Source organism: Pimephales promelas, chromosome 5, assembly GCF_988280905.1.
Source record: "Pimephales promelas chromosome 5, fPimPro1.hap1.1, whole genome shotgun sequence".
NCBI classification, from domain to species: Eukaryota; Metazoa; Chordata; class Actinopteri; order Cypriniformes; family Leuciscidae; genus Pimephales; species Pimephales promelas.
Genome location: NC_142773.1, coordinates 39,798,135 through 39,825,094, shown reverse-complemented (window position 1 = coordinate 39,825,094; position 26,960 = coordinate 39,798,135). Strand labels below are relative to the sequence as shown.

Sequence of the window (26,960 nt, the reverse complement as noted above, 5' to 3'; positions counted from 1 at the left end):
TTTGCCAAACGTCCAATAGTCTAATATCCAAAACCAGTTTAGTTGGATTTCTAAAACCAGTTCGAATTGAGTTCGAATTCCAGTTAGAATTTAGTTTTGTTTAATATCCAAAACCAGTAAACAATGTATTTTGTCTGATATCCAAAAACAGTCACAAACGAACACATCTAATCAGGCAAAAGGCCAGATGAAGGCAGGACGACAGGCTTAATGCAAGGAGCAGTGCTAGTTAAGACCATCAGAAAAACACAATGCACAATAATAAACAGGAAAATTTGGACCCTCAAGTTAACCAGGTCTGTATAATTCCAAGATGTGTCAGTGATGTGGGAAAGTGATGTCCCATCTGGGACTGTTTGTCCTTGACTATGTCAACAGAAAAAAAACACTAATTACAAAATGTAACAGTAAACCAAATCTCACAGAGATGATAAAAAAAAATGAGCAAAACAATATGCACAGTTTTAATAAAATATTTTAATGCGACAGAAGCAATTTTCCCACCTGGCACATTTTTTTTCCATGCAGTTTGTAACTGGTATCAGTGGTTTGTGCATCTTTTTCTTTCTTGAGATCAAAGTGGTTTAGTGAGAGGTATCGCATGTGGAAATGACTAGACCTTGACTTCGACGAGATCTGACAGGAGGATAAGCAGTTCCTGCTAGGTCAACAGTGAGCAGTCCCAATCTCTTGAACCGTCTGTAAATCCACCGCCATTATAATGAACTGAGGCTGTCTACACCAGACAGTTTCCATTGCATCTGGCTTTATGTCCCAACCAGCCTTACTCAGCCTGTGTATATCTGTCCATCAGAATGCACACAAAGATGGTGTTTGATATGAGGGCACATGTTTTGGCGGGCTGGCTGGAGAGAGTGGGATTGTGAAACCCCAGTCACGTAGGACTCGTTGTTTACGCTGAGATGAACTATATGTTGGTGTCCTCCGGTAAAACCTGCTGGAAGTGCGAACACTCGACGTGCTCAGGAGTTCTGTTTGCGTCTGCAAGTGTAACAAACGGTGCGTAGCTCAGGGACTCATGGATGTAGGGGTCTAAATCTACTGGATTCTTTTCACAGCTGAAGAGTGAATCAAACAAGAGATCGGCCGAGGAGGGCTTCAAGTCTTCAGGAATGACTTGGTCTGGTTTGGTGTAGCTCTGGTTGAGGAGATGTGTCGGGAAAGCTTGAGTTGGTGCTGGTTTGGGGTCCAGGTGTGTTCCAGTGCCGTCGGTCTTGGTTTCGGCCTCATTGTCGTCATGTGGAACAGTGTGGTAGGTTAATACCTGAACTGGGACGTAGTCTTTCCCAGCATAATCCTGATAGCTTGCAGCTTGACCGATTGAGATGATGGAGCTCATGGTGGACGTAAGTTTATGCTGTTGAACATAGAAGAGTTGCTGTAGTTTGAATATATATATTATTCAGGGCTGTGCAAAAATCCAAAATAAAAGTCTGTGTTTACATAATATACTTGTGTGTGCTGTATATCATTATTTTGTGTATATATAAATAAATACACACACATGCATGTATATATTTAAGAAAATGTGTTATTCATATATAAAATATTTATATTTATATAATATAGATTATGTATTTATATATATATATATACAGAATTTAAGCACAAATAATTCTTAAATATATACATGCATGCATAGGTATTTATATATACAAAATAATTATATACAGCACACACAAATATATTATGTAAACACAGACTTTTATTTTGGATGCGATTAATCGCAATTAATTTTTGCACAGCCCTAATATATATATGTATGTGTGTGTGTGTGTGTGTGTGTGTGTGCGTGTGTGTGTGTGTGTGTGTGTGTAAAAGTTTCTTATATTGCTTACCAAGGCTGTGTTTATTTGATCAAAAATACAATAAAAATAATAATATGGTGGAAATATATACAGATTAAAAAAACTGTTTTAATTCATTACTTTTTATTTCTAATATGCTTTTTACTATTAATTAACTTCCTTACTTATTTCAAACTCCAAACTAATTATATATATATATATTCTGATCCCAAGTTGTATTTACCAGGATTTCACTTCATTCATATTTCATGTTGTGGATGATTTTTCTCTGACACTGTTGTCGTCCTTGCTAACCGAGTACACCAACTTTTGACAAAACTTTATTAAAAATTAGGGCTGTCAAATGATTAATCACGATTAATCGCATCCAAAATAAAAGTTTGTGTTTACATAATATATGTGGGTGCACTGTGTATAATTATTTTATATATATAAATACACACACATGCTTGTATATATTTAAGAAATGTTTTCATGTATATACTGTATCTAGATTTATATATAATTTATATTATATGTAAATATAAATATTTTATTTATAAATAACCCACATATATTATGTAACCACAAACTTTTATTTTGGATGCGTTTAATCGCGATTAATCGTTTTATAGTCCTATTAAAAATTGTTAGTATTAGTGGAAACTGAGTACTGTATACAAAAATTATTTCCATCCTTAACATTTTTTGTTATATGTTTTCCAGTAAAAATATCTAAATATACTACATGTTTTATACGGAAGTGTTTTGCATTCACATTTGAATAGACAAAATCTACTCTGTTTTTCTGAAATAACGAGTTAATAATCTCAGAATTATGAGATCATTTTTCATGGAAAAAAAGTTTTTGGTCTGTTTTTCTGAATTTCTGAGTTTTTGAGATAATCAGAAAAACAGAGCAAAACATTTTTTCCATGAAAAATGATCTCATAATTCTGAGAAAATTAAAGTGAATGCAATAGGCTTCCGTATATTTAGGCCACATCTTTGGACATTAATATTGGGAATATGCATAGCAAGAGATACAATTAATCCGCCCAAAAATTATTTGAATATATAGAATATATTATATAGAATATATTATCATTATTCTTTAAGTTTAAGATAATATTGATACCAAGAGGTGTATATATTTCCTCCTATAAGCATCGAAGAATCCCTGACCACGCTGAATAACTATAACTAGGGTTGTGTTTACCTGACATGGTTTAGTGTTGGACCAGACGGACAAGCTGCTTTTTGAGGGGTCTGGTACGGTCGGACACAGACACTGTTTAATCCTAAAAAAAAAAAAAACATAAATACAGAGACAATAAGTACTGCATGCTAGTATGTTATCATATTAAATAAACACTGACACACACTGCACTGCAAAGTGTAAATATTGGACCATGTTTAATAATGCTCTCCTTGAAGGGATAGATTTGATAACTGAATCATGATTTATTTATAAATGATCTTACCTCACTCTCAAGCATAATGGGATTATTAGTATCAGAAAGCTCAGTAGTAGTGAGCATAGCAGTATGGGGATCACTTGTATATCCTCAAGGCCTTTGGACACACACACACACACAGACAGGTTTAAAGATAACATTGTGTTTATGCAGGCATGCATGAATATATCAAATGGTGTCATCCTTACCCACAGCCACCATGTGCCACGGCCCAGCGGCGCCCCCTACTGCAGTGTGAGCCATTACACAGATGTTATATGTTCCTGCTGTTAGTCCACTCAGAGATATCTGCTCAGCACGAGTGTAAACCTTCTCACCTTCAAATAGACACAAACTCAAAAATAAAAGCTCTGTTCTGAAATAAAGCTTTCAATATTTTGCAAAAAAAAGGTGTGCGTCTTACTTATGCCATTTATACTGTACAGAACAGTGTAATGCTGGATGAAGCCATGAAGTTTCTCAATAGGAACAGGTTCCCATTTCAGAACAACGCCGCTGCTGCTCGTCTTCAGCACTGTCATCTTTGGGCCGACAGAGGGCGCTGATACACAGGAACACATCAGTAAAGCATTTTGTTTACACTTACAGACTTACTTTAACTACATAAGCAGACACTGTTCATTGTGTTCATCTTGATATTTAAATACCGGTATTGCTATGAGCTGGACGGATGAGTAGAGTAGTCAAATGCAATGCAAATTCATGAGTAGCTGCACTGATTTTTTATTATTAATATTAATATACTGTGTAGCTGTCAATGGAGATGCATAAAAACTCTCAGATTTCACTTAATTTGTGTTCCAAAGATTAATGAAAGTTTAAAGTAAAAAACTTAAAGTTAAAATTTTTATAATCCTATAGGTGAGTTATGTATATAATATACTTGCATATATATATATATACACTTTTATATACATAAATCTTCCACAACACATGTAATGGCTTTTCATCTAAATAGTAATACAATTATGCATTTGGACTTTTGACTCAAAACCTTACAGTTAAATAATCCTATAGGTGAGTTATGTATATAATATATAATATACTTGCATATTTAATATATAATGAAATATTAATATTAGGGCTGTGCAAAAATTAATTGCGATTAATCGCATCCAAAATAAAAGTCTGTCTTTACATAATATATTTGTGTGTGCTGTATATAATTATTTTGTATATATAAATACCTATGCATGCATATATATATTCAAGAATTATTTGCGCTTAAATTCTGTATTTATATATAAATACAAAATCTATATTATATAAATATAAATATTTTATATATGAATAACACATTTTCTTAAATATATACATGCATGTGTGTGTATTTATATATACAAAATAATTATATACAGCACACACAAGTATATTATGTAAACACAGACTTTTATTTTGGATGCGATTAATCGCAATTAATTTTTGCACAGCCCTGAATAATATATATATATATATATATATATATATATATATATATATACATTCTTCCACAACACATGTAATGGCTTTTCATCTAAATAGAAATACAATTATGTATTTGGACTTTTGACTCAAAACCTTACAGTTCAACATCCCACTAGCCCTGTTCTTCTCTAAAGTTCAATAACATCTGACCTCCTTCCTGTGTGAAGGCAATGACAGACTTGTCACTTCCTGCTCGTCGCCCATACAGGCTCACGACTGACAGATTATATGGGACTTCTGGCAGAAGACCTAAAACACACACACACAGACGTGGACTAAAACCATACTGTTCGAGTTATTTGATTAAACTATGATTATGAGTGGTAAAAAACGACAGTATGTTAGGGTGACCATATTTTGATTACCAAAAACCAGGACACTCGGCCCGGCAAACAGATGGGCCTACTCAAATGATACTCGAAGTTTACTCAAAGATACCTTATTAATTTCAATACATTTAAAGTAGGTTATGCCTCCTCTGTATGGATAGAAAATTGATATATTGTTATTTGAAAACAGGACTTGTCCTGGGAAAACAGGACAGTTGGTCACCCTACAATATGTTTTTTTCAGGACGAAATAGAAGGAAAACTTAGTACTTCTTATGAAAGATGAATATGAAATGAAGTCTATGAACTTTAATAATGAACTTGTGATCCACACCAACAGGCCCCTGTCATATCGACCAGCAAAAACAAACAAAAAATGACTTAGTGCGCATTCTATAGGAGTATAAGTGATGGATCAGACCTGTGAGATTAAAACTTCTTGCAGTTTTATTCATATGTTCCCAGTGCAGATTAGCTGGTCCACTGTGAGGCACAGAACTCCACTGCAGCACAAAGCCGCTCTCTGATTGGTTCAGTGCAGCTGTCCATTCCACCTTCAGACGAGTGCCGTCCAATGGGGTGACGCTGAAATTCTGAGGGGGAGGGAGTTCTTCCGGGGCAGGAAATGGGAGATAAATTTGGGATTAATGAACGTAAGGTTTCTGATAATGATGTTTTGTTTTATGAATGCTTGTGCAGAACTTCCCATCTAATCGTCACTATTTCATTAGACGTCCACAAGGAAGTTGCTGTTTTTTTAGTTTTTTTTTTTTTTTGTAAAATATTCAATGAAAAAAAGTTTGTATATTAAATAAAAATTGCGGTGCCTATTTTTTTTTTAAACAAATCAGAGAATGAAATACTTTTAAAAAAAAGAAAGCTGCGTATTCTCATTTGATTATTTTCTCTTTTTATTTTTAATTTGAGTTAAATGACAAAAACAATCAAAACAATCAAACTTATCTTTTCTACTTAATATGATATAATATAACATTTATAACACATTGTTCACTTTGACTCTCCTGTTTGAACTCGTTCATCAAAATGAACGAATCTTTTTCCAAGTCATTGGTTCATTCAACAAACGAAACAAACAAATTGACTCAGAAAAAGATTCGTTCATTTTGATGAACAGGAGAGTCACGAACGCGCATCACAGAACAGAGCAAGGCGACCATTTGAGCTTATAAAACTTAAACTTTGTTATTTATTTATTAAATGAGCGATCGTTTCACTTGATAAGACCCTTATTCGTCGTCTGGAATCGTTTAAAGCCCTTTGAACAGTTTGCAGTTTGCACTGAAAGAGTCTTTTGGACCTAGAACCATTTTGGTTCCCATTGAAGTCCATTATATGGAGAAAATCCTGGAATGTTTTCATCAAAAACCTTAATTTCTTTTCGACTGAAGAAAGAAAGACGTGGACATCTTGGATGACATGGGGGTGAGTAAATTATCAGCAAAAGTTTTTTGATAAGTGAACTAATCCTTTAACCAAATATGATATATGTACATCTGTGATGCACATTAAGTAGAAACGTATGGTTGCAAACTATCAACCATAAATAACCACCGGTTTGGACCAGCTAGAAACCATGTAAACCAGTCCAGTGGTGCATTTTCCAACACATCAATTCCACTGAAGCATCACATCAGTGATTTACCTGCATCTGTGTCCGCGGGTATGTAGATGTGAGCTGGAGGTGACGTCCCGGCAGAGTTGGTAGCCGTCAGTTTGCAGTGACAGGGGTCGGTTGAGACGGCGAGGACGCAGGAGCTTCTGGATGCGTTTAATGCGCCGCAGGTCCACTGAGATGAATCCAGCTCACTGTGACAGGACACTGAGTAACTCAGCACAACACCATTGACCTCAGGCCAGGAGACAGGCTGAAACACACACAGATGTTAATTATTATGAATAATTAGTCATGCTTTAACCTGTTAACTGTCACCCCCCCCCCCCCCCTTTTTTTTGAATAGACATGAAAATGCACATTTTGAACTTAAATGGTTGTAATTCAAGAACGCTTTGGAATATAGACATATGATTGGTCTTGTTTTAAAGAAGACATTTGGCAGATTTTTGTAGAAGTGAAATAAATTAAGAAAGTGACACAGAAAAAAAGTTATAGAAGTTTGAGTTTATGGAAATGTACAATGTAAAAATATTAATTATTCATATTTTACATAAAATATATATTTTCAAAACCTGGGCTACTCTAAAATGGCAGAAAGATCAAAGCCAAAAATCTGAACAAGTTGTGTTTCAAATTTTAGGTCGATATCTCAAAAAATGAGCTTTCAGTAAGATTTTGTTTGAGCGCAGTACCAAACTTTTTCACTAGGGCACAATCAGACTCCATTACTGCCCATATAAGGGCGCCTGCATTTCCATTCGTGTTTTGAGTGATATGAACCATTATTTTCACAATTTTCATACAATTTCTGAAGTATAGATCCTATTCAGAAGTAGTATGGGAAGTTTGGCAGATTTTGATATGAATTGAACCTCTAAGAAACACATACAAAGAACACGCATGTAAGTCATAGCTATAGCTGCCACGTCACAAATGGTGAATTTATTATTTTTTTCTTGATATTTCAAACTTTTCAGACCTTTTTTTTCCAAAATAATTGAATGGATTCTATCTTTTGAACTTTTGGCATGAAAACAAACTGAGGCATCTACCATTTTTTCATGATTTTTCTTGTTTACTGCTATTTTAAAATAAAGGTCTGAACACGCCTTATGAGTATGAAAATAATCTTGTTTTATATTGATAAATTATGGCTCCTCTGTAATATATTTTGAAAATCAGTCGCCAAATATCGAAACTAGAGATTGTAAGCTTTCAAATGATATATAGTTTGTCAATATTATTTAAGGTATTTACTAAGATATTATTGTTTTAAAAATATAGTGGCAAACGTCCCACCTGTGGGACGGTGACAGTTAAGTTTTAAAGCAGGTCATTGGAGTAAGATGCACATGCAGGCAGATAGTGTAGTTACAAGATCTACCAGCAGGGGCTGAAAGGGTCATGAAAAGCAGACAAACACTGACCCCTTCATCACAGCCACAGCTGCAGAGCAAGTATAGAAAGTATAATGCTTTAAAAACACATAACAAGCAAAGAATTTGCAAATATTATAATGCATGGTATAGCCCTCAAACCGTATTCACTTAATAGCCCTTAATCCTGTAATTGTGGACAAATTGTGGGCACAGAGGAATTTTTATTTATTATAAATGTTATATCACTGTCTTTGATAAAGTTTTGTCTATCCATTTATGGTGTTTTTCTTTATTTTGGGTTTTTTTTTAATTTATTTAATTAAAAAAGTACCATATTTTCTATGTAAATTATGCTTATTTTTTATGTTTTATTTATAATTTTTTTTAACTACATTAAAATATCATTCCCATAAGTTCTTAGAGCTAAAACCTAAAGATGAAGTGACTTTGCTGACTGGGGTGCTCTAAATTACAGTTTTTCCCATTCATTTCTATGGGTGCCCATTTTTGACCCAAATACACGATTAAGGAGTTTTTCTCACTCCCTTAACATTGTAAAATTGAGTCAAAAACAAATTGTGTGTGTTCAGGAGGCAAACTTAGGAAAAGTAGCCAAGTCGTGTACCGCTCAGATCAAGGGAAGTATTTTTTTTTTTTTTTAAATAAATCAAAACTATTTTGCCCACATTTGTCCAGAATACGGTTTTAGGGTTAAATTAAATTAATTATAAAAGATTATAAATGCCTTTATAATGCATTACACATAAAGACTTTGTTAAGTCTCACCAACATTTTAAATGAAAGCCCTGAAACATAATTTTGTTAAATTATATTAAACTTTTTCCAGTTTGAAAATCCCTGATTTAGATAATAAGGATTTACTTAGTTTATCAGAAGAGATTTAGTCATGATTTAGTTCATCCACACTAAATGACTATAAAGCAGTGAAAATGACAAACATGTAAAGGATGCATGGCACACTTATGTCTTTAATTAGCACTGGGTTCTGTGTTCATTTCCTGTTTCAAATGTTCCTCTGCGACAGAATGAGGCGTTTCACCCCACACCAGATCATATTAATCACAGCATCTGTGAGCCTGGAGTCATTCTGACTAAGGTTATTATCCTTCCAATTGTTATTGCAAACAGTGAAAGACGAGAGACAAAACAGCATATTAAAACCTATTAAGTTGAACTGAGGCTTCAATAACTATCATTTCATAAAACTCAACAAGTAAATGTGGGTACGGACATGTCTGGGACTAGATTTTGTTGTCGATGATGATACTTTACATTGGACCCCATTGACTTTCAATGTATGTTCAAAAAGACATTTGTTCAACCCATTTGGCATTTGTTGATATGTTCAAATTGACATTTTGTGTCAAACAGTCATACCGTTGTCATTTTTAACAGGATTATCAATTATCTCTTTTAAAAAGTTAGTAGAGATTCAATACTCTACAGATTGTCTAATCACTAAATCAGGTGCTACATTCAGCCATACCAGGCCAGGATGTGGTCGTGCTGTTTGTCAGATTTAAGCTGACAGGAAAATGTGAAAGAGTGTTGTTAAAAAGGGAAATGCATTGAGCCATAAGCAAAGTAAATGAGTATAAACGAGTCTTTTAATTCAGTCGCTGATCTGATCTCTATATTTATGCTGTTGATTTGTTTTTGTCTGTATGCCAAGTGGGACAATATGAAGAGTTCAGATGCAAAAGCCTCTAAATGCCATTTGAAATTTTCTTCTTTAATGATGATTTTTATCAAACTTGTATATTTTATTTCATTAATTTCACTTAAATAACAATTAATAGGTAATTATCATTGCCATTTAAGTGAAATTACTGAACTTAAATATACAAGTTTGATAAAAATCATCATTAAAGAAGAAAATTTCAAATGGCATTTAGAGGCTTTTGCATCTGAACTCTTCATATATTAAATATTAATGATCAAAACATTTTCCAATAAATACATCCAGAATGGTCAAATTAGGCCTTTTTAACATCTCAAATGCCTCTCGATGATATTTAATATAGTTTCCCCTGCGAAAAAAAAAAAGTCCCCAGTGATTTGAAATGTCTCAGATTGTGCCAAGATAAAGTCCGCAATCAAAGTAAGATATCTCAATAACGTCGTGCTGTACGTCAACAGACTCGTTTGGGTCTGTTTTTAATTGTCATTTCAAGGAATTACAGGTGAATCAACTTTATAAAAAGCTAACGCAAAATAACTGAGAACTACAACAATGCTGTATTAAAGGAGGGGCCTGTTTTTCTGTGGGCTCGGTGCTTTAGCTGCCTTTCACAATCATCCTTTGAATCACACCCTCATCATGTATATTTAAAAACAGATTTCTATAGAACAAAAGCAAACCTTCCAGAGCAGGGTGAGGCGTCTCTTTCCAGCTTCTTCTGCAGGTTGGATGTGTCTCCAGAACCGAGGAGCCGCAGACGGGGCTGAGGAAAGATAACTCATATTCATCATATGACCACATTTAAAGGTGCTATATGTATTTTTTAGCGGCCTCTATCGGTGATGTTTCAGATTGCGACCAATTTTTACAAGAACGCGCTCATGGTACACGGCCACACTGAGACTTTCAACACACCGGAGAAAGCATCACACAACATGCTGGAAACCATGTAAACTCCCACTACAACAATACAATAATAGGCTATTTTAATCAGCTTGACTGAACTATTGCTCGATGCTCGTACCATGATAACGTTACATTTGTGTGTTATCTAGCATAAGACATTTCACTAACTATTCGTGAATCTTTCACAATCAGCAATGTCAACATATGTGAATGTATAATATGATAACAAAAAACGGTAAGACGGAACAATTTCAGTGCAACAGTAAGATTGTAGGAAGTAACATTACTGTAGTGAACAAGTCTGGAAGTGTGTATTATAGACAATATGATAGTAGTGGGATGAGTGATGTTAGACAGTAGATCTAAAACATAAAATAAAAGTGAAATCCTAAAGCACCGACTTTTTGTTATCCTGGAACAGTCTTTTGTGTTCATTTCATGTCTCATACAGTTTACCATTATTCATTTTAGCATATCTGAAAACGTGTAATTTATCACAATAAAAATAGAGGAGGTCTCCATAATTCAAACGCTCTGCCGATGTTGATCCGTGTTTTCGTCGATTCACGTTTGCTTCAGCAGATAAAGTTTTGTGTGGTAAATAGGGCTGGGTATCGATTCACATTTCAATTTCGATTCGATTTCGATTCACAAGCTCTCAGTTCGATTCCGATTCTCGATTCAATTTTCGATTTCGATTCCTGATTTGATTCTCGATTCGACTATAATGAAGATGTAATACAAATCCTATATTTATAAAAAAGAACAGCGGACATAAGTTTACTAGTGGTTAATTAATACAAGGAAATTAAGAGCCATAAACCTGTATATAAAACTCTTTTTATTTTAGGTACACTAAATGCATACAGAGAATAAACAGGATTTTGATGCAATATGCAAAAAAAGTCAGAACAGTCGCACAGCTTGATCAAACAGTATCATGTTATTTTATGTTTAAGATAGATATAGATAAATAAATATATCAATATTTAGACTTTTTTTTTTTTTACATTGATCTTACCTAAATGGTAATGTAATTTTTTGTTTATTTTTGTTTTAAGAGTTTATGTATGGAAGCTTGATTTCAATCTTTGAATTAAATTGAAAAAAAGTAGCACAAATAAATACAATAGAATAAAGACACAAATTAAGAGACATTTTGGGGTGGTTTTTTGGGTATGTCAGAAATACTACAGAAACTGAATAAAGTAATCCAATGTAAAATAACACTGGATAGTCTTTTTAGTCCATACAAAGGCTATTAATTCTGATTGCTTACAATTAATACTATATTCTGTTGTTATGACAACAGAATTAATGACTGACACAAATGGCTGCGTTCACTTTAAGAACTAGTGCGCGAATCCATTACTGTTTCATTAACTTTCTGTCACACGCGTTTAATGCTAATTTAAGACATTACCGACTGTCTTTAGGAGGTTACTCACCAAGACCAGAGTTTTGACATAATGTCGCGTGTTTTAACTGTTAAAGTGATATAATCCAGGGATAAAACTTTTGTTTCTGGCGAGCTGTTTGTGAGGCAGATTTAGGCTGTAACGTTACTGTGCACGCAGTGAAAGACATCTCTGAGAGTGCGCGAGCACGGGATGGTTTAACATTGCTTGTAAAACTCAAAAAGACGTGATAGGTTACGATGCAATGCAGGCCCGATTGTTAAGTGAATATTCCGTCATGTCCCGACTCCTAAACGCGTGTGTGTATCGACGCTGCAGCGCTTGGCGCTTGATTAGTGCAGAGAGACGAGAAGATGCAGCACCGCGTCCGCGAGCCCTTTATATGGAAAAAATCGATTCCGGCCGTTGAGAATTGATTTTGAATCGAACACATTTTAAAAAACGATTAATCGAAAAATCGATTTTTTTGCCCAGCCCTAGTGGTAAAAAAAAAATAAAAAATGACCAAAGTGTTTCGATATTTTTCCTATTTAAAACTTGACTCTTCAGTAGTTTCATCGTGGACTAAGACCGATGGAAAATATCGAAACACTTTGGTCATTTTTTTTCTTTTTTGGGAAATGCTAATGGTCTTGTGCACTTCAATGATGTATGCTAAGCTACGCTAAAAGTGGTGCCGCCAGAACCGGAGATCGGCTGAATGGATTCAAAAACGGTAAAATTCAACACCTTAACTCTGGGGGAGTTGTAAAATGAGCCTATTTCCAAACAAAGTGGAGAAATTTGTAGTGTAGTTTGTTTATAGCCTACGTCTAGCTACTTCCGATTGAATTTAGGCTTCAGAATTCATTTGTCAAGAGTATCATGATGAACAAAACATGTAAGAATCATAACCTTTCTCTTATTTTAAACAATCATCCAAACGCCAATGGAAAAATCCAATTGACCTATGGCTAAGCCACGCCCTCAAACGCGATGAGCCAATCACAGTGCGCAGCTAACCCAATGCACTCGGACATTCTCTGCTTCCACGTCAATTGAAATGCATTGCAGTAAGTCAGTGTTCATTCGTTTTTTCTTGTGATTTTAAGTTTAAAATGGTCAAACGGTGTGCATGAGGTGCATATAACTCCGACACTAGGTTCCCGAGAGGCTGGGCGATGGTATGTATTTTTAACCCTTTCCCAAGCCACATCTCAACTGAGAAAAGTGTCTGCTCTGGATTAAGTTATGCAATAGACCACAACACCAACTAAACGCGGATAAATTAAACAAGGATGTCGACATCTGCTCTAAGTTAAGTCAACAACGTATTTGAACGTTATATTTAAAATCTCTAACATAACGTTAGTCTAAAGTTAGACGTAAATTAGAAAAGATTAACGTTAGCTTCTAGCTGCGTTGTACATCACGTCACTTAGCTTCATTAGCGTATATCTGTGAATAACCGAGATAACAAATGTTAACAATGTTGTGCTAAATGATTCGTGTAAATACTGTAGCACCAAACGGTGATGGCAACGATATGAGGTTTATCACGTTTACACTGTGACCTGTACATCTCTGCCTGGAGATGATGCTTTTATCGACCTTCTCAACAATAAAATTATTAATATAACCCTCCAATGTATAGTTAAGGCCCTTTAGGTGACTTCGAGATGATATATAATCTTTCTGTCTCCAAAAATCACCAATTGCCTCCTGTGAAATGTCTCCTACTGTGACGGCTGCCATAGCGCCCGTGCCGTGTTTGTCCGAGTGAGTGGAGGGGGCGTGGCTTAGCCATTGGTCAATTGGGTCTCTGTTGTGGGACCAGTTGTGCTAACTTCTGGGTTGGCCTACAGAAATACGTCATCCCTGCCGCGCTCTCTGTCAGACCCATCTGAGTTTTACCTTTCTCCGCTGTGGTGATATCTTCAGAGGTCCATGAGCTCCAGTGGGCGGATGCTCGATCGTCCTGAGCTCTCAGTCTCACCGTGTACTTGGATCCAGGGTGTAAGTCACAGAGCTCCAGTGTCTCATTGGAAAACGCTGGTATAGTCTGTGATCGAGTCTACATGATCATGGGAGAGAGTTTCAATAACCGACAAATAATATTTTGTGTATTCAAATAACATTTTTTTTTAACCTTTTTGAAAAAGAGGCACACTTTAGCATACTTTTAAAGGCCAATCCGCAATTATGTCACTTCTCAGACAATTCTCACACACAAAAAAGAGCTTCGTGCCCTGGATGTGCATCCTATCAATATGGGCCAACATTTCTAAACCTTGTTCAAATCAATGCCACGTAGAATTAAAGGGTTAGTTCACCCAAAAATCATTAATTACTCACCCCCATGCTGTTCCAACCCCGTAAGACCTTCGTTCATCTTCGGAACACAAATAAAGATATTTTTGATTGAATCTGAGAGCTGGATCAGTCCTACATAGACTGACTGGCTCTTGACGGCCCATAGAAAAGGTTTAAATATTCCATGTGCCTACAGCGGCTCAATTATAAGTTTATCAAGCGACGAGAATACTTTTTGTGCGAAAAAAACATAAATAACGACTTTATTCCACTATTCTATTACTTCCTTATGGGCGCATGCGCGAGAACTGAGACGAGGACGTTCTCATTCGTCTACTTCTTGTTACCGGCTGCTCACCGCTTAGGAGTTTTACCGCCCCCTACCGTATAGGATGATGTGCTGATATAGCTGGAAGCGCAAAACTTTCTGTTTACAAGCAGAGGAAGATGCGCGCTGTACATACGCTTTTCAATGTGCGTATTTTCCGCACTATAAGGTGCACTTAAAAGCCTTTAATCTTCTCAAAAAACGACAGTGTTCCTTATAATCCGGAGCGCCTTATATATGGATCATCATTTTATACGGTAGGGGGCGATAAAACTCCTAAGCGGAGCAGCCGGTAACAAGAAGTAGACGAATGAGAACGTCCTCGTCTCAGTTCTCGCGCATGCGCCCATAAGGAAGTAATGGAATAGTGGAATAAAGTCGTTATTTATGTTTTTTTCGCACAAAAAGTATTCTCGTCGCTTGATAAACTTATAATTGAGCCGCTGTAGGCACATGGAATATTTAAACCTTTTCTTTAATGACTTTATGGGCCGTCAAGAGCCAGTCCCTTAGGCAGTCTATCTAGGACTGATCCAGCTCTCAGATTCAATCAAAAATATCTTTATTTGTGTTCCGAAGATGAACGAAGGTCTTACGGGGTTGGTACAGCATGGGGGTGAGTAATTAATGACTTAATTTTAATTTTTGGGTGAACTAACCCTTTAAGGCAGAACTGAAGGCGAAAGGGGGTCAAAAACAGTATTAGTATGGGGTTCCTGAGTGTATAAACCTGGTCATGTGTCGTGAACTCCACTTGGAGTCGTATGTGTATTTCCTCATCCTTGATGAAGCTCTCAGTCATTCCCCAGACCACATGCAAACATCCAGCTGATGGCTTGAGATGTGTAATCTGTGGGGGAGGAAGTTTCACTGCAATAGAGAGAGAAAACATAGTAAAGAAAAAACTCTTTTAACAGGTTATTGGTCAGAAATGCCCTTGGCACTGAACACAGGTGCAAAGAATGATGAACACTGACTGTAAACATCATAATTGATGGAAATGAGTCATTTGCATAATGACATTTGTTGAGACATGTGTCACTATCGTATGAAAGGAATAAACAATGCGTGCATGTGTGCTTTTGTTCTCTTGACTTTATTCATGGCTTGTTGTTGGCGTTGTCACGACCAACCTTGACCTGTTACAATGGCAGAATTGAATATTAGCATACTGCTAAAAAATTGTATGGATGACTAGATACGGATAATTAACATTTAATACATTAAAGGATTAGTTCACTTTTGAAAAAAACTTTTGCTGATAATTTACTCACCCCCATGTCATCCAAGATGTCCATGTCTTTCTTTCCTCAGTCGAAAAGAACTTTAGGTTTTTGATGAAAACATTCCAGGATTTTTCTCCATATAATGGACTTCAATGGGGTCCAAACGGTTCAAGGTCCAAATGAGAGTTTCAGATGCAGCTTCAAATGTCTTTAAACGATATCAGACGATGAATAAGGGTCTTATCATGCGAAACGATCGGTTATTTCAAAGCTTCTTCCAAAAATGTAACTTTTCTAAGGACAAATGCTAGCCTTGCCATATTCTGTGAGGCGTGTTTGTAACGTCGCGTAATACATAATTACGTTTAAAAGGTCACGGGCGACGTAGCCAGAAGTACAGTCAGAGTGTTTACAAGTTGAACGCATAGGTTGAACGTGCAAACCAACTCAAACGCCGTTTACAAAAAAAGGAATTAAAAGGAAAAACAACGATGTCGGACGATTTTGATTCTGTACTTCCGGCTACGTCGCCCGTGACCTTTTGAACGTAATTACGTATTACGTGACGTTACAAACGCGCCTCAGAGAATAGAGCAAGGCTAGCATTTGTCCTTAGAAAAGTTACATTTTTGGAATACGTTTTGAAATAAACGATCTTTTCGCATGATAAGACCCTTATTCATCGTCTGGTGTCGTTTAAAGACATTTGAAGCTGCACTGAAACTCTCATTTGGACCTTGAACCGTTTGGACCCCATTGAAGTCCATTATATGGAGAAAAATCCTGGAATGTTTTCATCAAAAACCTTAATTTCTTTTCGCCTGGGGGTGAGTAAATTATCAGCAAAAGTTTTTTCAAAAGTGAACTACTCCTTTAACATGCTAGATATGTAGAATATATACACTACCGTTGACAAGTTTGGGATCGTTAAAGCTGCACTTATTTGATTCAAAATACAGTAAAAACACGATATTGTGAAATATTATTAAATGTAAAAATATCTGTTTTCTATTTGAATATGCAATTTATTCCTGCGATGGCAAAATTGTGCTTCTTTACAATTCTGTGGAAACTTTTTTCTGTGGATTTTTGATGAACAGAAAGATTAGCATTTATTTGAAACTGATTTTTTTTGTGTAATATTACAAATGTCTTTATTGTCACTTTTGATGAGTTCAATGCATCCTTGCTGAAAAGTGTTAATTTCCTACTGACTCCAATCTTTTCACCAGTAGTGTAGGTTTTCTGGGTAAGTTATTAGGCACAATATGAAGAGTTCAGATGCAAAAGCCTCTAAATGCCATTTGAAATTTTCTTCTTTAATGGCGATTTTTATCAAACTTGTATATTTAAGTTCAGTAATTTCAATTAAATGGCAATGATAATTACCTATTAATTGTTATTTAAGTGAAATTACTGAACTTAAATATACAAGTTTGATAAAAATCATCATTAAAGAAGAAAATTTCAAATGGCATTTAGAGGCTTTTGCATCTGAACTCTTCATATACACCCTAAATAGTACAGTAAGACTTGTATAGTGGTATGCTATGTCCAAAGTGTTCATACCTCAACAGTCGGCGCAGAGATTAATGTTGTTCAGTGAAGTGTTGTACCTGATTCAGAACCGTTGAAGAAGTACAGCGGTGAGCGCATGGATCCAGCGTGTGTGTACGCCAGCACGTCGGCACGGAAACAGTGTAACGCTGAAGTGCTGAGCTGGATGGAGCAGTTAGACCCTCTGGTTTCACAGACACCCACATTGTTGAAGATTTCTTTGCTTTCACAATGGGTTCTGTGGAGAATAACACAACAATATTCACACTTACATGCTTGCAAGTTAAGAGCCAACTGGGTACTGGTGGTTTAAAGGGGCCTTATGCTTTCTTTAGTGTGTAATGTTGCTGTTTGAGCATGAAATAGGTCTGCAAAGACACAAAGAACAGAGTCTCTCTAGTCTGAGTTATTCTCTGTCAGTGTTTCTGAACTCCCTGAAACGCCTCCATTGTAGTCTTGAGTTTTCTTCCAGGAGCGAACACACCTCAATATTCCTCATTTAAAGCTACACTGTGTAACTCTTTTAGTTTATTCTTAGCTAAAAACACTTAGTCCTTTCAAAAATATGTGTGCTCATTAATGTATATTTAGTTCATTCAAGTAATAAAGTATTCTCGTGAGTGTTTAATATGCCATTGAAAATACATACGGGTAAGGGGTTCTAATGTCGGTCGCCATGTTGCCCCTCCATCTTGAAAGTACATTAGCCAAAGAGGGACATACCCCGCCCTTAATTCAAGCTTCGCCTTTCGCGTTTACGTTTCGCATGGACGACGTCGAACTGGAAGCCATGTTAATCTTGGACTACATTGGCCACCGTAGGAGTTCGAAATCGAAACTAATAATCACTGGATGGTCATATACCTTTTCACCGCTAGATGGGGGTAAAAATCACACAGTGTAGCTTTAAATAATTCCCGCCTCACGGCAAATGCAAAATAAAGGGGCGGAGCCTGTTTGAGTTGCAGGTGGCATTTCCGAAACAGGCTCAATCACAACTCACTCATGCAGCCGACCAATCAGAGCACAGTGTGCTTTTCAGAAGGAGGGGCTGAACTGAACGTTACTGACAGACTGGGAAAGAGGTCCCGCAAAGTTTAAAATATGTGTTTTTGAAAATTCAATCATGAAAACCTATTCTAGTAGAGCGCGAAACAAAATCAACACTTTGTAAAACTGCATCATAGATCCTTTAAAAAAAAATCAAAACATTGATCTGAAGAACCTGTAATGAAACACCAACGTGTTTCATCTATATAGCAAGTAAAGAAAACGTTCAAAACATTGCAATGAGTAAATGTGAAAACAGAACTTAAACCGATTGTTTCATTTATCGTTTTTCTATCCACTCAACACGACCTTAACCACGATCATTAACCACTTTCAATTCAAGATATCCAGTTTGTAAAGCCCCTAAATTAATTTCGAAAGAAAAAAACGAATTAAATGTGAAGGGACTTTTTAATGCAGGGATCTTCAACAAGTTTCATTAAACATTGATGATCTTAATGATCAGTTTCGATGACGGGCACAAATTTGCATATTGGCCGACAGAAGTGATGCCAATCAAAACCAGCAAGAACATGTGATTAAAATATCTAAGTACTGTGGTGGTACTATCTATGGTATCAGATATTAAAGAGACACTTCACGCAAAAACAAACCTTAAGCGTTCCAAACTCTTCTGCTGAGCACAAAGGACGATCTTTTGATGAATGTTGTTAACCGAACCGAAGCCCCATTGACTTCCATAATATTTTATTCTATACTATTAAAGTAAATAGTGTCCATCAACTGTTTGGTTAGCCATATTCTTCAAAATATCTTCTTTTGTGTAGAGCAGAAGAAAGAAATCCATACAGGTTTGGAGTAAATGATGACAGGAATCAATGAATCATAGGATTGTCCCACAAGGCTTCTCCATAGCTTTACTTTTGTTAAATAAATAATGACACAATAATGATGCGTTGTTTACGGAAGCCCTGAACCGCAACCTAAAAAAAAAAAAAAAATCAGTAAAAAAAAAAATATGAAAAAAAAAAAAAAATCTAGCATTTCGAGATTAAAGTCGGAATGTTTCGAGATTAAAGTCGGAATGTTTAGAGATTAAAGTCGAAATGTTTCGAGATTAAAGTCGAAACATTGTGCATTCATAACAGTGCGCGTCCACTGGCTCAGAGCGCGCGCGCGTGTGTGTGTGTGTGTGTGAAGTCGAACTGCCATGGATAAACCCAAAATAGTAGCTTTTTACTTTTATCTGGGCTTTCAACAAAATTCTACACACGTCGCACGTGCTACTGGCAGTGTTTCTGAGGTGTTTTCGTGCTCGTCTAGTCAACACTATCTGGGTCGAGAACACAACAACTGTTCGGTCTCACTCTTCAACGTAAATACGCCCTGGATACATTTTAAGTGCATCATTCTGTATCCAATCATTTGGCCGGATCCTGTGATTTCCTAAGATTTAATGTAAAGCACTTTGAGTGTAGGCATATATGAAAGCGCTATATAAATGCCCTATTCATTCATTCATTCATTCATTCATTCATTCATAAAGCTGGATTTCTCCATCCAGTCTGAAAAGTGTTTTCCGTGTTGGTTTTCCTATAGGCTAAAGTCTATTCCGGCGTATTATATTTTATAACGATAAAGTAAGATAAGTAATTCAGATAAAAGTAAAAAGCTACTATTTTGTGTTTATCCATGGCAGTTCGACTTCACACGCGCACTGTTATGAATGCACAATGTTTCGACTTTAATCTCGAAACATTTCGACTTTAATCTCGAAACATTTCGACTTTAATCTCGAAATGCTAGATTTTTTTTTTCTTTTTTTTTACAGATTTTTTTTTTTTTTTTTTACTGACTTTTTTTTTTTTTAGGTTGCGGTTCAGGGCTTCCGTAGTTGTTGTATTTACCTCATTTTAAGATGATAAAAAGTGTACGTTACAGTCCATAAACATGCTAATACATTTTAGATGGTTTTGTTAGTGTGAAATGTCTTACTTGTTAATCTGCAGTCTGTATCTGCTGGCGTTCAGGTGGTGGTCGCTCGATTCCCAATAACAGGTGATGCTGATGTACTGCAGAATCACACACTGCGTGATGGACAGTGTCAAAGAAGCTGCTGCTGCTGAGAGAGTTAGCACATGTTTAATGATTTTTTTTTGAACACAAAGAAAGTGTCTCCGGGCTTATTGCGTAAAATAACAACGGATAAAACATGTGACATCTTGTAAATATCCTTGGACCTGAGAATGTAGTTCAAAATCTTTTTTTAATATGTATTGAGCATGTGTGTAATTGGCTTTATGCCCAGCTGCACTACTTCCTGAACTTCAGCCAGCTCCTTGTTTCCTGTCTGCCATTATTGGCCAAATTGATTAATTCAAATGTGTCTGATTATTGTTGCCATGACTACTGAGGTCAGGTACACCTGAATTAATCAATTTGGCCAATAATGGCAGGAAACAAGTGAGCTGGCTGAAGTTCAGGAAGTAGTGCAGCTGGGCATAAAGCCCATTGGATCTTTTGGTTGAACGTTTATAGCTACTGGGATTGAGCCCTCAGTGTGACAACTAGCCCCGGACCACCTAATATAACTCATTTTGACACAAAAATAGCAGGTGTGCAACAACAACATGCAGCCGGTGAGCATCAACCCCTGCAGCAGTGTGTGTGTGAGTGTGTGTCAAGTGAACTGAACTCAAAACAACCAGCCGTACGATCAGGTTTCAGATAAAGGGCAAGAAATAATCCAGTGCTGGGAATCACAAAGAAACTCTGAGCTGGAAACACACACTGAATGATGTCACAACACAACCACAAACATGTTGCATATAGCTTTGAAAGATCTTCAGCGAATAAAAATGTAAAATACTGGTCTGTTCTTCATCAAAATTTGCGAATGACTAACAATAGTCATATGAACTACTGGTGTGGTGTTTTTCAGTCACTATCACTGTAAAAAAAAAAAAAAAATTCATGATTTGTAATTACAACATCAACTTTAGATAATTTATGTAGTCAGATAACATAATATTTTGAGTTTCTGGTGATTAAATCAATCTCCTTCATTGTCTTAACTCAATTTTTCCATTTCACTGAACTTAAAATTTTAAGGCAACCAGGTTACTTACTTTTTTAAGTTAAACCAACAATTTGTGTATATGAAAAGTCATTGTATAAAAAAAAAAAGCCATGTGACGATTCTACAGAAATTCTGTTGTTTTCTTCTGAAAAAAGAAAACTTAAAAAAAACTGGAAGAGCATGACACTGAATTGTTTGGGGTGCCTTATTCATTTACTTACACCTGACCCCTTGGGGCTGTCCCACCACGCTAACTGTGGTTAAACCAGCTGTTGGGTTAAGCTATATGCACCGAATTATGTGCCTAAATTAAACAAACAAATCCAGCTGTTTGCAACCAAACTCGATATGCTTTGCAAAGGAAAACTTGACAACAACAAAAAAAATCGCAAACAAACTCGGAAAAGGAGCTTTTTTCGAGTTTTTCTTTGCAACGTAGATCGAGTTTGTTTGTTTGGTTAATTTTGGCACATAATTCACTCCATAATAACTAACTCGAGCACATCACAGATAGCCTACACTAACACTTTGACACACACGGCCAAGAAAGACGCTCATTTTAACTTAGAAGTACATAAACATGTAGCCTATCATTATAAAAACTAACCTGTGTCCAAGAACTTGTTCAGTACGTACATCCAGAGCAGGAGTCCAGCTTGAGAAGGCGCCCGTTGGCTCATTTCTGACGCGAAGACCGTCTGTGAAAGATAGATCTCGATATCTCAGCTGATGAGCCGACTGTGAATAGTTTCATAAATCAAGTAGAGACTCGATCAGAGACAAGCTCTTGCGCAATTCCCCACATTAAATCAGCACACTGTGTAAAAGCACTGGATGTATGGATTCAGAGAAGTAGCCAATACCTTTAGTAAAACAAAAGCGAAAATACAAATAATAAACAACTTATTATTATTATATTACTTTAAATATTCAAATACATAGGCATAAACGGAATAATAAGAATGAGTCGAATTACAAGATGAATGGATTCAGAAAAGTATATTTTTTTAGAGGCTAAAAAAAATATAGGCTACACAAATAAACAAACAAATAATAAAATATAATATTTATTATTATTTAAAATGTGTAGATATATAAATACACACATACAAGCAATAATAATAATAAATAGTCCATGTTTGAATCTAGAAAAGTATATTTTTAGAAGGTAAATAGTATAAGCAAAACAAAACGTTAATATTTTCTAGTCGTTCAGTCAAAACAGATTCACATTTGGCAAGCATGAGAGCGCAAATGAAGCAACTTAAATGGCGGATTTCCTAAACAAAGCGAAAGCCTGAATAACCGCGTAAAGTCGCCATGAGCGCGAGTCTAACTTACCTGTCCTGGATGAAGATGATGAAGAAGATGAATCCAACATTTCCCGCCTGCGCTTTAAGTGTCCGGTGATGACGGTGTGATGTGTGTCGATGTCAGACGCTGATGTCACGCAGACACGCGTGTGGAGCGAGGTGTGTGTGTTGAGTGTTGCTACTGTACAGGCTATCGTCATTAATATGGAGTTGGCTATATAGGCTGGATAAAGTCGTTCTGTATCGTAGCTGAGATATACACGTAAAAAAAAAAAAAAAACTTTTATTTTCATGTTTCTTATGCGGATAATACACTAGCTACGACAAAAATGAGTCTGATGAAATTTTAATAATGAATGATGACAATAATAATAAAACGTATATAAATATTGTATAGGCCTATAAAAATGTATTTCAACGATGCATCAAACAATAATAAATAAAAATAAATCAAATAAAAAAGCACATTTAATTTGTTCATAGATGAAATAATACAATGATGCAAAATGGGGTCTGAATCTGATTAATAACATTTCATCTATCTATCTATCTATCTATCTATCTATCTATCTATCTATCTATCTATCTATCTATCTATCTATCTATATAGGCCTATAGTTTATTTTTTCAGTGGTTATGCATCAAATATTCATTTCAAATAATAAATATAGGCCTACAATAAAAACAAACCTAAAATTTGAATGCAACGGTGTGATTAAGCTATAAGTTATGTTCATCTTTTTCTTCGAATGACTCACAAAGCCTTTTAAATAGCCTACACAAATGCTCATCACACACTGATTATTAAGAGAACGGAATATTTTATGCAATCATGTTTTTTTATGCAGCTTCTGATCATTTTGAACTTCATAACATTAGTGTGATTATATAGTTGTGGGAGTCTTTCTGTTAGAAAAGGCCATAATGGTTTAATATATTTGACAATTATAATGAAGAAAAAACTGCAACAGTTTAAGGAGTCTTAATTATGAAAAGAGAATTGATTGAAAATGGTCAAATCAAACCCTGCAACGACACAGCTGATGTTCAGAGGATATTTTACCAAGATCAGATGTGTTTCGAGCGGTTTATATAAGAGAGAGAGACAGAGAGAGAGTGAGAGAAAGAGAGAGAGAGAGAGAGAGAGAGAGAGAGAGAGAGAGAGAGAGAGAGAGAGAGAAAGGGGGCATGTTTGTTTTCAACTACATCAGATGGAAAACATTGATGTAAATTGCAAATCCCACTTAACACCACAACCTCAAAGCATTTGTGTGATCACTCACTCACTCACACACTCACTCAATCACACACACACATACACACACACACACACACACACTTAAGTGATGCTGGGGGAATATTTCTCAAATATAGACTGAACACACACACACACACACACAAAGGTGCATTCGGTTATTATTAATAGTTGGTAATGTTACAAATCCTTCCCATCCTTGAAAAATTCAAAAATGATGCATGTAATAATAGTGCAAAGCAAACATTTTAGATTTCTGAAAAAAAAATCATATATTTCAAATGACCTGAATTTGCTGATTTCGAGAGATTCTTTCAGATATAAGAACTGAAAAACCGAAGTTTGGCTGCTTAATTGGAATTGGGAACAATGCAGAATATGAGAATTAAAGGCAAAATGACAAACAAAGAGCAACATCTTATAAAAAGCTGCTTCAAATAAAATGAGAATACGGAGATATTCATGCCGTAATGCTTATTTGAAGACTTGCATTTTGTTTTCTGCATGGCATGGCACTGTTAACTGTTTTTGCTATTTGTTTTTGTCACATGGAGTGATAAAAAAACAGTAAAACGTTAAATAAATGTGAAATATAAACCGTGTAAATAGAGATTACAGATTCAAATGAGAAATGTAGTTATGTAAAATCATTTTTGTGAAAGCCTGTCATAAACGGATGTTAAATAATGAATCCTGCTCAGAGGAAGCTCACATTTCCCCGGAGTGAATACGTAAATGGTGGTTTGTGGAACAGTCAGGAGAAATAACACAATTATTGCTCTTCAAACACAACATTACTTAGCAACTTTTAATATTACAGTGATGCAACTAAGAAATAAACGGGTTATGTTTGCAATAGCATGCTGGATTGTTTTCATAAATAAATAAGTGAAGCGATATGTATTGTGTGACAATAAACATTTCAAACTGTAAAAGAAAGATCATTAAAGTGTGTTTTACAAGAAAATGCTTCTTTTTTTTTTACTCAAAAATCATGTTTAATTCAATGTGTTACTTGTAATTATTTGTTTAAGTTACTAGAAATTAAATAGTAAAACATGATTTCATTATGTGCAAGCTTAATTCTGCAAGTCATGCCATCAAGAATTACATTAAAACAAAATTGCACATTTTGGCAGTTACAGAATATTTACTGCACACAGATGTATCAATTTACCTGGTTTTGAGTGTGTGATTACCTTCTGCCCCAGCCTGTCATCCCTGTACCTGTTTGGTTTTTGATTTATTAGTAAATGTGTGAATCGGAGCCTGTTGACCCTGCCTCTCCTTCAGCCTGCACCCACTTTTGTCTCCATTTACCGTTACAAAAATGCACGTCATGAGTTCTTCATGTGAAGAGAAAAAAAGACTTCCCATGAAAACCTGGAACAGAAGTGATATCAATCACACACACGTTGTGGAAGCATTCATTTGACATTTTTCTGTGACATTTACTCACTCCCCTCTATCTCTATCACTAAAAAACAATCTTATGGAAGCACTAATGAGTCTCTCATGAGTTCAGTTAAGATGACACAACATACTGTACGTCATTTGCTGTTTGCTGAATATAAAATAATTTCTTACTGTAAATGGATATTGCATATAACCGCCACATTTCCAATGATGCACGTGGGAGATATTAGCCATACACTAATGACTATTTTGAATGGAATAGAAAATGAAAAGATAATTGTGTGATTGTCAACACTGGTCGCTGTCTTTTGGATATGTGTCGTAGATATACACTATGTAAATGGAAGATATGGACTAACCCAGCCGTTGGGTTAAATTTTTACATTACATTTTTAACCCAACATTTCGGGTTTGTCCATATTTGACCCAAAATTGGGTTAAAACCACCCAGCATTTTTTAGAGTGTGGGGTTCCATACTTGGCCAATAGAGCCTTTTACCAAAAAAAAAAAAAAAGGTTCTATATAGAACCATTTCGGAGTTCCATATATGAAGCGGGGGATGGAACCATTTCTGAATAGAACCATTTCTTCTAAGAGTGTAGGGATTTTGAGATTTTACAGGTGGATATTTCTGATCACTTTCCACTATTGTATAGCCTACTAGGGTTGCAGTAGGCTATACAATAGTGGATAGGGTTACCCTATATAGCAAATACGGTTGCTTTAAGGATTCAAATAAAGAATGACAGTCTTGCCGTGGATAACATTTGAATATAGGGAACTGATGGTGAGAGGCAATTTCTGCAAAGACCATCTTATTTTTCGAATGGAATTTTTTTGGGTAACATTTTTACCGCAGTGGAAGAAAATATGATTGATTTTGAAAATATGATATGATTTTGACAGACTGTTTATTTGAAGCAGGCAGATTCTGACTAATAAATGTACATCTAAACAACCAAGGTGGTGGGACGAAGATTATTCATCTCAGAAATGTGTAAAATACAATGCTTTAAATCAATTATGTGAGCAATTTGAACAGTTATGTCCTTGAGAGGACATTTTTAAAAACCTTATGTATAGCAAGGAAAAGCAGTATAACTCTGTTTTATGCAATGTCTTACAGAATAACATAAATGAATGTAAAAAAAAAATTACAACAAAATAAACCATCACTGAACACATACTTGCTTGATTGACACTATTTCCTTCTAGATCTGCTGTACAGGAGAAGCAAACTTTGTTGCATTATTTTCCTGTTATTACTGTAAAGCTGCTTGAAATAATCTGTATTGTAGGCTAAAAAGCGCTATGTAAAAATAAAGGGGACTTGACTTGAATGCTAGATATAATGCTCTTGCT

General features: G+C 35.6%; 1 protein-coding gene across 1 annotated transcript; it reads right to left on the bottom strand.

Annotated features, from left to right (window-relative positions):
- Positions 1-457: 457 nt before the first annotated feature.
- On the bottom strand, positions 458-25,954 carry LOC120481663 (interleukin-6 receptor subunit beta). Its single transcript, XM_089131529.1, has 14 exons — positions 22,221-25,954; positions 20,530-20,656; positions 17,583-17,761; positions 15,471-15,610; positions 14,014-14,173; positions 10,477-10,559; positions 6,743-6,965; positions 5,501-5,689; positions 4,901-4,999; positions 3,690-3,827; positions 3,475-3,603; positions 3,293-3,383; positions 3,028-3,109; positions 458-1,378 (listed from the first exon to the last, which is right to left on the bottom strand). Exons 1-14 carry the CDS (start codon positions 22,291-22,293, stop codon positions 929-931), a joined length of 2,163 nt encoding a protein of 720 aa, XP_088987655.1. The 5' UTR covers positions 22,294-25,954; the 3' UTR covers positions 458-928.
- Between the last annotated feature and the right edge of the window lie 1,006 nt (positions 25,955-26,960).